Source organism: Triticum urartu, chromosome 1A (genome assembly GCF_056163025.1).
Source record: "Triticum urartu cultivar PI428250 chromosome 1A, HENAU_Tu73, whole genome shotgun sequence".
Lineage (NCBI taxonomy): Eukaryota > Viridiplantae > Streptophyta > Magnoliopsida > Poales > Poaceae > Triticum > Triticum urartu.
The window spans coordinates 57,109,435-57,121,313 of NC_141873.1; the positions used below are offsets into that span (position 1 = coordinate 57,109,435).

At 51.4% G+C, this 11,879-nt stretch overlaps 1 protein-coding gene across 1 annotated transcript; it reads left to right on the forward strand.

The window, feature by feature from the left end:
- Positions 1-218: 218 nt before the first annotated feature.
- On the forward strand, positions 219-1,313 carry LOC147989983 (uncharacterized). The gene has a single exon (XM_087546680.1). The coding sequence runs from the start codon at positions 221-223 to the stop codon at positions 1,304-1,306; it is 1,086 nt and encodes a 361-aa protein (XP_087402806.1). The 5' UTR covers positions 219-220; the 3' UTR covers positions 1,307-1,313.
- Positions 1,314-11,879: the final 10,566 nt, after the last annotated feature.

An 11,879-nucleotide genomic window follows, 5' to 3' on the forward strand; every position in this document is an offset into this window, starting at 1 on the left:
ATCCGCACCATGTGGGGGCCGCCAGCCCCCCCCTCCCCGGCCGCCTCCGGCAGCACCGGTGTCCTCTACCGCCGCCCCGGCAGCCACCCCGGCATCGACGCGGCCGTTCAGGCGCCTTACTCAGGCGGAGCAGCTGGAACGCCGGCGCTTGGGCCTGTGCTTCAACTGCGATGCGCCCAATGCGCCGGGCCATGTTTGCCCGCGCCTCTTCTACTTGGAGATGACGGACGAGACCGAGGAGGACACCCCGGAGGTTGACCTCGGTGCCCCAGCCCTTGCGGAGCCCGCAGCGGCACCCGCACCTGCCCCGGCTACCGCCCTCGTGGTGTCACTTCACGCGTTGGCCGGCATCCGTGATGAACGGACGATGCTCTTACCGGTCATGATCCATGGCGAGCGCCTGGTGGCCCTCCTGGACACAGGTTCCACGCATAATTTCCTGCCGGAGGCCACCATGCGGCGCCTTGCAATACAGCCGACCGGAGGGGAGCAGTTGCGGGTCACTGTCGCTAATGGCGACCGTCTACGCTGCCACGGGCTCGCCCGCGACGTGCCCCTCACTATCGGCGACGAGCACTTCACCATCACCTGCGCCGGCATCGATTTGGGTTGCTTCGACTTCATCCTCGGCGTCGACTTCTTGCGCACGTGGGGTCCCATTCTCTGGGACTTCGACACGCTGACGATGACCTTCTGGCATTTGGGTCGTCGCATTCGGTGGGACGGCATTGGGGGGGCCGCACCCGCACCCCCTCTTCAGCTGGCCGCGACGGCCGCCGAGGCCGAGCATCCGCTCCTGGACGACCTCCTGCAGAAGCACCGGGATCTCTTTGAGGAGCCACAGGGCCTGCCACCGGCCCGGATCTACGACCACCATATTCAGCTCCTTCCGGGATCGGCCCCTATGGCCGTACGGCCTTACCGGTATCCGCAGCTGCAAAAGGACGAGTTGGAGCGGCAATGTGCACTCATGCTCGCCGTCGGCATCATCCGCATCTCGACGTCACCATTCACAGCGCCGGTCCTCCTCGTTCGTAAGTCGGATGGCACGTGGCGTTTCTGCATCGATTACCGCGCCCTTGATGCTCTCACATTGAAGGACAAGTTTCCTATTCCGGTTGTCGATGAGCTTCTCGATGAGCTGCATGGGGCGCGCTTCTTCACCAAGCTGGATCTCCGGTCCGGGTATCATCAGGTGCGCATGCACCCGGATGACATCGCCAAGACGGCGTTTCGGACTCAACATGGCCACTTTGAGTTCTTGGTGATGCCGTTTGGCCTCTCCAATGCCCCGGTGACCTTTTAGGCCTTGATGAATGATGTCCTACGACCCGACTTGCATCGGTTTGTGCTCGTTTTCTTTGATGACATTCTTATCTACAGTGCCTTGTGGGCAGAGCACCTCCAGCATGTGGCTATCATCTTCAATGAGCTTCGGGCGCATCATCTTCATCTTAAGCGCTCGAAGTGCTCGTTCGGGACGCCTTCTGTCGCTTACCTCGGCCACGTCATCTCGGCCGAGGGAGTGGCCATGGACGCTGACAAGGTGGCGGCCATCGCCGCCTGGCCGATTCCGCAGTCTCCGCGGGCTCTTCGCGGGTTCCTTGGCCTCCTGGGGTACTACCGGAAGTTCATCTGGGAATTTGGACTAATCGCGGCCCCGCTCACGCGTCTTCTCCGTCGCGACGCCTTCTCTTGGGATGAGGAGGCCACTACAACATTCGAGGCCCTCAAGGGGGCCCTCACGACGGGACCCATCCTGCAGATGCCGGATTTCGACCTTCCATTCACCGTCGACTGCGACGCCTCCGGTGCGGGGTTCGGTGCGGTCCTTCATCAGGGCGATGGACCCCTCGCTTTCTTCAGCCGCCCCTTTGCCGCACGCCATCTTAAGCTGGCGGCGTATGAGCGTGAGCTCATTGGGTTGGTGCAGGCAGTACGCCATTGGCGGCCCTATCTTTGGGGTCGTTCCTTCCGGATCCGCACGGACCATTACAGCCTCAAGTTCATGCTGGATCAGAGGCTCTCGATAGTACCCCAGCACCAGTGGATCAGTAAACTCTTTGGCTTTGACTTCACCGTCGAGTACCGGCCGGGTCGCCTTAACACCGTTGCCGACGCCCTGTCTCGGCGTGACGCCGATGTGGACGACGGTGCGGCGGAGGGGGCGGCCTTCTGCATCATCACCGGGCCCTCCTTCGCCCTCTACGCCGACATCCGACAGGCGACCCCTGCCGCGACCGACTCCCTCCTCCTGCAGCAGCATCTGGCGGCGGGAGAGCTGGAGGAGCCGTGGCGCCTCGCCGATGGCCTGCTCCTCCATGGGCGCAGGGTCTTCGTTCCGGCGCACGACGATCTTCGCCAGCAGGTGCTACGCCTCGCCCACTCGGCGGGCCATGAGGGGGTGCAGAAGACACTCCATCATCTCCGCGCCGACTTCTACATTCCCGGTGATCGTGCCTTGGTCCGTGACTGGGTACGGTCTTGTGTGACGTGCGAGCGCAACAAAATGGAGACTCTACGGCCGGCTGGCATGCTTCAGTCCTTGGAGGTCCCATCTCAGGTATGGGCGGACATCTCCATGGACTTCACCGAGGGCCTTCCCAAGGTGGGCGGCAAGTCCGTCATTCTCACAGTGGTCGATCGCTTCTCCAAGTATGCTCACTTCATCGCACTTGGCCATCCCTATTCAGCGGCGTCTGTCGCGCCGGCCTTCTTCGATGGCATTGTCCGTCTCCACGGGTTCCCTTCTTCGATCGTCAGTGATCGGGACCTCGTGTTCACGGGACACGTGTGGCGCGACCTTTTCCGGCTGGCGGATGTGAAGCTACGCCTGAGCACCGCCTTTCACCCTCAGACGGACGGCCAGTCTGAGATCATTAACAAGGTGGTTGCCATGTATTTGCGTTGTGTTACAGGTGATCGACCTCGCGCATGGATGGACTGGCTCTCGTGGGCGGAGTACTGCTACAACACCTCTTATCACTTCGCCCTCCGTGCTACGCCCTTTGAGGTGGTGTATGGCCGGCCACCCCCGCCGATCCTTCTGGTTGATCCAGCCTTGGCACAGACCGAGGCAGCCGGGGCTCTTCTGAGGAGCCGTGATGAGATGCTCGTGAAAGTCCGGCAACGGCTCCTACAGGCCCAACAGTTGGCCAAACATTACTATGATGGTCACCATCGCGAGGCGGAGTTCGCGGTGGGTGATTGGGTCTGGCTGCATCTACTTCATCGCTCTACGTAGTCCTTGGACCTAAGTGCGAGGAGGAAGCTCGGTCCTCGCTATGCCGGTCCCTTTGCTATCCTGGAATGCATTGGGAAAGTGGCTTACCGTCTTCAGCTTCCGGCAGGCGCGCGGATCCATGATGTCTTCCATGTCGGGCTGCTCAAGCCATTCCACGGCGAGCCACCCGCGGCACCACCGGCTCTTCCACCGATCACGGACGGGTGTCTCCTTCCTGAGCCAGAGAAGGCATTGAAGGCTCAGCTGCGACGAGGCTCCTGGTACGTGGTGATTCAGTGGAGTGGACTACCAGAGGAGGACGCTACTTGTGAGCAGCGCGAGGAGTTCCGCCAGCACTACCCCGACTTTCAGCTCGAGGACGAACTGTTTGCGTAGGCGGGGAGAGATGTTATGACCGGCCAGGTCTATGGCCGTAGGAGGCCCACTGGGCAAACTTAGCCCTCAAGTTATCTTAGTTTTATTTCATATCGTGGTTATATATACGACTTGTAAGACTAATTTGAGAATTAAGCAATAAGACTATTTCTATTGCCCGGCTCCCAGAGGAGCCGGAACCCTAAAACCCTAGCCGCCTCCTGTCTCCGCCGCCGCCCCACGCGCAAGGACGGCGCCTCGCCGCCGGCCACCGCATTCGAGCCCTCGCCCCGTTCCCTCCTTCCCCTACAGCCTCCGGCCAAGACCGGGCAGAACCCTAGCCCCTAAAAGTAAATACACTGAGGTTCTTAGCGATGATTTGTTCTGGTCAATTCTTATGCACGTGGTTGCTATTCTTCTCTTAATATTTCTATGATTTCTCATGCATATATTCCGGCTTGGTATCCAAACATGGTGTTCAGTTCACTATCTTATGTTGTGCACAATACTTGGATATGCCCTACTGAGAAATCTCAAAATTGTTCTTCTTTGAATTGTATAGCTTAGGAGCATTTGTTGTATGTAAGCACATATAGAAATAAGATTTCATCTATTTTTGGGGATATGGTGGTAGAAACAACAAGGAGCATGACCGGGATAGGAGAGTGCAGAGGGCACTGCTAGTGCACTACATCACATATGACATCTGTAGGAATGATGGCATCAACTGTCATTTGCACGTTTAAAGATTCACAATGGAGGTGAGATTGGTATATGCTTTGTCAGCAGAAATCATAGGTAACGAAGTTGGATAATATACATAGTTTTCCTTTGGATTCCTTACGAAAGACTAATTTCCAGAATGCATATTTTGTAAGACTATTAGCTAGCTTGATTTGAATGCTATTGGAATTGTTTTATTCTTTTAGGTGTCATAATCTCTAGCGGTAGCTAGCCTGGTTTGGAGGTGTTGATCTTTGACATCTCATTTGGAACCGTTCACTCTTTGCTTATGATTTGGATGCCCTGCAGTGGAATCCGGCTGAAAAAGCGAAACCAAACGGGGACAAAGACTCTCCTCATTATTCAGGTATGCAAGAGAATAATGGAGTTGTTCGATCTGGAGTTTATTCCAAGGTGCATAATTTACCAAATGAACTATAATGCTAATGATTGTGTTCCATTTAATTTCTTGGAGTTGTCACGCATTAAATTCTTGACGCAATCCCTCTACATTTTTTATGGGTTTTGAATTCTATGTAGCCATTCGTCTCATAGCTGCAATTGGAAGGCCAAATTCAAAGTTCGGTCTTTTTCTAGAAACTGAAACAGTGGCATATAGTATTGTATTTCTCTACAGTACATCCTCTCGCTTTCTAGAGAACTGATCATACCTATCTTGCTTGATTTGTTTGTGATCTGTATGTTACTCTGGATGTCTCTTGAAAAAAATGGATATGAATGAGAGGCGCTCCAAGGAGCAAGAGAAATCATTTGTAAATAGAAGTGCACTTTGATATTTTTATGCCATTGATATAACTAGAATATTAATGATGGTTGTATATAGAGTTTTAGACTTGTGGCTCTTTTGTTTACATTATGAGTAGTACCAATCTTATAAGATGTTCGTTATCCAGGTATAACTTGGGAACATGTATCGATGGACAATGCTATATGGATTTGATACTTTTATTGATTAATTGTATAGCGTATGTTATTAAAGAGTTTAGAGTTGTTTATCATGTTCTTTATGCTGGAGTTAAAATTTTCATGTAGATAATGACATCATCTTCATAATGAAACCGCAACTTCTGCCTCGTACTTTTTCCATTGTACTCTGATGGCATCACTTCAATACGTGTATGACAGGAGTAAGGATGGCTCCATACTCCGTAAGTTTTCACCCTATTCCACGAAGCCATTTCATCAGTTTTTGGCTTCTGACACACTTTCAAAAAGGATATTGATTACTGATAACTTGTAGATGTTTAAAGGGCATATGCATGCATACACTGAAGGTCCGCCGCCCCATCCGTTTTACCTGAAGTGGCTGCAAAATAAAATGTAGGGGCGACAGACGGAATTTTGCGAGTGGTGGCGGCGACCCAATTAGTGCTTCTCTGCGTGCACCCTTTTCTATCCACAGTGGGAGATTGGGGGCACGCAGGGTAGCAGAAGCTAGGACGTGCGTTGGTTGGGCAAGCCAGAGCTCTGCATGCATACTTGGTATGTAATAATGGAGCACAGAAGAGGCGCCGGCTGGCAGAGATTTTCCTCTAAACATTGTCTCTCAACGGCTGTCTGCATGTGGCAAGTTGGAGAGACTAGAGAGTAGCGATCTTGTAGTAGAGTTTTGGCCAGAGACTGGGATTCATGAGAGATGTTGCTTCGAGAAACAAATTTTGTACTGGTAATTGTTCCGTCCTCTCTGTTATATCTCTTCGCACTTACTTGTGATTTCTATTTATGTCTGCATACATATTTTTGTTGGGGAACATAGTATTTAAAAAAAATTCCTATGCACATGCAAAATCCATCTAGGTGATGCACATCAACGAGCGGGGAGAGTGTGTCTGTCGGTGTCAAAACCGGCGGATCTCGGGTAGGGGGTCTCGAATTGTGTGTCTACGGTCGATGGTAACAGGAGACAGGGGACACAATGTTTACCCAGGTTCGGGCCCTCTCTATGAAGGTAATACCCTACTTCATGCTTGATTGATCTTGATGGATATGAGTATTACAAGAGTTGATCTACCACGAGATCGTAATGGCTAAACCCTAGAAGCCTAGCATGTATGACTATGAGTATGATTGTATATCGATCCGGACTAAGCCATCCGGTTTATATAGACGTCGGAGGGGACTAGGGTTGTACAAGGTCGGTTACAGAGAAAGGAATCTTCATATTTGGTTGCCAAGCTTGCCTTCCACGCCAAGGAGGATCCCATACGGACACGGGAGAGAGTCTTCGGTCTTAAATCTTCACAGCCCATTAGTCCAGCCCATGTCCAATAGGCCGGACGCCCGAGGACCCCTTAGTCCATGACTCCCTCAGTAGCTCCTGAACCAGGCTTCAATGACGAGGTGTCCGGTGCGTAAATTGTCTTCGGCATTTCAAGGCGGGTTCCCCCTTTTCGAATACTCCAAGATAGTCTTCGGACGAAACGACAGTGTCCAGACCTGCAACACAAGTATCACAGCCTTAGAGAGTACAATATTTCACGAGTCCAATCTGCTGATAATTTTTATAACGTGACATCACGCTCGCCCGGTTGTTTATTTCGAACCGTTTCCTATCCCGCCGTTCCACGTTTCGAGGTGTGGTTTTTATTGGCACGTCCTGTCGAAGCAGAGATAGTGTCCCCTTATTGCGGGATTCTCATTAATACGAGCGGGGGTAACCCAACCGTTCTGTTGGAAAGATTCCTTAGGAATAGGAAGGTCTTCAGGCCTAGGAGGAGGCGTTCAATACCCGGTGCCTTTATAAAGGAACCAAGGACCGTCTTTTTACACCAAACCTCTCCTCAGCCTTTCCAACCTCGAGTTATAGCACCCAAGGTTCGAATTCATTGCCCCAAGCTTCCCCATCATGTCCAGACCCAGCCCTCAAGGTCGATGGATGGCTTCCTACGTTACAGAGGATGATATTGCAAAGCTTCGAGCGGCTAGATACCTAACCGCGGAGATTTCCCACATGCTTCCTGCTCAAGGACAGGTTATTCCGACCCCCAGATACGGCGAGAGGGTCGTATTCATCTCTCACTTCCTCCGAGGGCTAGGATTCGCTCTCCACCCCTTCGTCTGGGGGCTAATGTTTTATTACGAACTAGATTTTCACTATCTAACTCCGGATTCCCTTCTCCACGTCTCGGCATTTATCATCACGTGCGAGGCCTTCCTCTGAATCCCCCTACACTTCGGCCTATGGGTCAAGACCTTTAGTGTGAATCCGAAGGTAGTCGATAGGGAACGGGCGGATTGTGGCGGTCTGTAGTAAGCAAGCTTACCAACACTCTCTGGCCAAAAGGCTCCTTCACCGAAACTTCCAATCAATGGGAGCGAGAGTGGTTTTACGTCACGGAACCTCATAGTACCAAGTGGGCAGCTATACCTGTGTTCCGTTCCAGCCCTCCGTTACAACTTGCATCATGGATTAATAAGGGGCTGGACTGGGGATCAGTTGACGAAGTGTAGACTCTACAGAGCAGCATCCGAACCCTCATTGAGAAGGACATCGATCTTGTCTGCTGAACTCTGACATGCCAGCATAGGCCTCTCCGCCTGTGGGAGTTTAATCCGGAAGGACCATGAACCCTCCAACAATTCTTCGGCAACATGCACAAAGGGATGTGGAATTTGTTTTTTGGGAAACGAAAACATTAGTCGGACACCACTGAGGACGCCGGCCTCGACTGCAACCGTCCAGATACCCCGGTAAGCACTTGACTTCCGAACACTTTGTAGTTAAGTATGTCGTAATACATTACTGAGAAAATTATCTTCTACCAGGGCTTGATAAATAAAGCAGAACTAAGTAGGTGTTCGGCCCCCCTTCCCGAAGGCTCAGCGGATCCCGTACTAACAAGGATGCTGGCCCCGGCACCATACCAGATGCCCGTGAAGGAGAGCAAAGCGGAGAGTGGGAGGACCAAAGATGGCCTCCATCCTGAAGGTATATCAGACATTGTGTCTGGGGGAATCAAGGTTCCATCGTTCGAAGACAAAAATGAAGGGGAGGTCAACGTCTCTTCCTCCCATGGAAAGAAAAGGGCCGCCTCCGAAGATTGGGAGGAAAAGGCTCCTAAGCGAGGCAAGATGTCTCTGATGGGTGGCTCGGGCTTGGAGGATGACATCATCGCGTAGTCCCATGATGAGGACAAGCCTCAGGCCAAATCGTAAGTGAACAAGTGTGTTTTAAACATGTCTCGTTCCTTTCTTGTAACATCCAGAATATATGTCTTTTGCAGTTCAGCACACAGTCTTCTTGAACAGTCCTCTTCCTCGGGGGACCTTCTCCCGGAGATGATGTAAAGCGAGACGCCTCCACCGGTCTCCTCGCCCAATAGGACAGACGACTTTGAGGTATCGTCGCGGAGGGTCTCCACTGATCAACAAGTGGTGCAAGGGATGACGAAGACACTACCCGAAGGTGATACTTCGGTGGCCCAGGGTCCGGGGACCAACAATGGAGGTCCCGAGCAGTACGGTCTATAGCCAGATACGAATAAACGGATTCCTTCAATGGGAGGCCGTACTCCTCCAGCAGCTTCCGGAGACACAGAGGCACCGGGTATATTGACGAACATGTTGCGGCAGGCGTCCGTCTTAGAGGAACATCGTACCTTGATGGGCACAGTGGTTGAAAAGGTCATGTCCGCGAAAAGCGGATTGAATGAGGCCTTCCTGAGCCTGCTAAGAGGCTTTGAGGTTTGTACTGTAATATGTTCGATTGTGTTTTATTCACAAAATACACCTATGTATAGATAGTAGCCCCTGAGACTCTGATTGGCTTCCCGAGGGAGGCGACCAAAGGATCAAAAGATATGCCCAGGAAATAATCTGATTAATTGGAACACAGGCTGTGACCTCCCCGGTAACTGCCCGGACTACAGAAGTTGCGGATTTGCAACACAAGATTGATGAGGCGGATAATGATATCATGCTTATCAACTGGCGACTTGACGAGGCGCAAGGTATGTTTTTTGGGCAGCCATACTATGCACGTGTTTACAATATAAGCATGATAAGAAGAATTGTGTAATAAGATGTACATATCTACAGATGGTGCTATCGCAGTCGAGGTCCTTCGAGCTGAGCTAGCCCGGGCCAAGGAGCACGCCTAGATTAGTAATGCGGCTGTCGAAAAGGCATATGCCGAGTTAAAGGCCGAACAGGCTGCTCGGCACCCATACGAGGAGAACATATCCTCGATGATGCTTGAACTAAAGGAGGCCGCTAGCCGCTGTGCATTTCTCGAGAGGGATAATAAAGCCAAAATGGCTGATCTTGACAAGGCCTTACAAGAGGCAAGAGAAGCCCGGTCCGAATCTAGAGCGGCCCGGGAGGAGATCCGACAAGCTGGGGAGATCACGGTTGGTAAGCCCTTTTTATTGCAAACTAAGTTCAACGATCCGAATTATGCCCCGCTTAATCAAGTGTGGAGTTCTCCAGATGCTTTATTGGATTTGCCGAAGAGTGCTTCCGATGCGGCGCAGTTTTACCAAGCGCAAGAAGGGCATGCAACGGAGAAGATTTTCTGGTCGTAATTTGGTGCGTCAAAGCACCCACTGTTGCTAAACGAATAGATGACCCAGTGGGCAGAACTGCACCGGATATCGGGCGCTGCCATGAAAGACGTCGTAGTCCGGCTGTGGCCGGCCGAGCCAATTCCGGATAGTTATTTTGTTTCGGTGCGGTGACTTGCTGTCGCGGTGCCGCGCATCGACGCCGTTAAGCGATCAACGTGCATTGAAGGTGCACGGATGGCACTTGCCCATGTGAAAACATATTGGATGAAGATGAAGGCCATCGATGTTGCAGCGAAGAGTCCACCCAAGGGCAAGGACCATCATGCACCAGAGCATTATTTCGAAGATGTCTTAGAGGCTGCCCGGTTGATAGAGGGTCGGTGCTCGAAAGATATGATATTCGAGTGAGATGTATTGACATTGTGAAAATAGTATTATGAAATAATAAAGTTTATTTTAGAGTTTCTTAAAAGCTTTGAATCCTCCTGTGCGGCCATTTTTATATAATCCGAAAGATTTCCAGTCGTCGGCTTCAGCCCCCTCGTAGGAAATACGGGGGTGTTTGGAAAAGCAATTAATCACTCTTAACCCAACGTCTTGGTCCAAAAAGGAGGTGTCAATGCGGTGGACTAGGCAATCGGACTATAGGGCGTTAACACTTTCACTTAGCCATAGGAGTTTTATGGTGGATCTACGATATAGACCCTGTTATGTACGCAGTTATCCCAATGCGGTGTGTTACATGTATGACCCGAAAGAAGGTCCTTCGTGTAATACGGGGGAATTGCAAAAGATCCCGTTAAGTCGTCGAGCGGTTGACCAGCTCTCGCCGCATCATGACAGTCAGTTTTTGGCTTTCTCTACTGAGGTGTTTGACCAAATGAACCGGAAACACAATCGCAGTAATTCTCCCTTTACTACCCTAGCCGATAGAGCGGAACGTAAGGTAGCAAGCACAGGAGCCGGGAAACCCAACTATTGACCCAAGACATGATTCGGAGATGATGCATATAAAGCCGAACTCGCGACGCCGAAGTATGCTATGAAGTTGTTCGGACTTTGTTGGCAACTTATTTTGTTCCTATATCAAGCCCCTAGCAAGGTATGCCGGGGTGGGTGTGTGAAACAACCAAAAGGAGCAAAATTCGGTTCTTTATAGAAAAGTGAATGCCGGATACGGAGTATATTCACTAGAACCTAAGTGACATGCCCATTGTCATTTTATAGATAATAACGCCACAACCCCGGCTATTTGACATGCCAGGGGTCGGCGGCTAAGGAAACATGCACTTTACAGGCTCGAAAAATAGAGAGTGTGGTCTACAAAAAGTTATTTTGGACCTCCTGTCGCACGTCTGCGCCGCCTTTCCTCGGTGGAGGGGCTCCTTAACAGGAGTAGCCTTTGGGTGAATTTATGAACCCGGACTCTGATACCGTCCATGAGATGACCAGCCTTAGCGCTACCTGTGGCAAAGGATAATGGAAAGAGAAATAGTAATTTAGAAAAGGAAAAAAGAAGTAGTTTATGGGAGTACTTGTAGACTCGTCCGTGTTGTGCTTCCGCCGATGCCCAGGATATTTGAAGTGCATAGTTATGTATGCGCGATACAGATTTCGCAGGTATATGAGGCGGACGGCGGAAGCCGAACTACTAGTCCTGCTCCAAACTTGGTCGATCCTGTTGAATGGAGACCAGAGGCTTAATGGCCAACAAGGTATGTGGTTTAATGAGACCGCTTTGTACTTCGGTTGAGGGCGTTGTAGTGTGACCCTTAGTCCAGAGGGAATTTTTCTCCTGCTCCCCTGTAGAGTTGTGTATCACATATACCATGTTCACTGTTTTCACTTCAGGGGGAAATTGCTTCTGACCCCCGGTATTCAGTTGGTCACCCTCTTCGTCGTCGCTATCGCCTGGCGGCCTCCTCCCCTTGTTTTCGGTGTTGAGCTAGCCGGCCTGCTTGAAGACCCAACAACTTCTGTTGGTATGATTAGATGGTCTGTCGGGGTGGCCGTGAATCTAGTAGGGCCGGTCC

Coding starts and splice junctions, on each gene's coding strand:
- LOC147989983 (XM_087546680.1), top strand. CDS start 221: ATGACGGACGAGACCGAGGAGGACACCCCGGAGGTTGACCTCGGTGCC.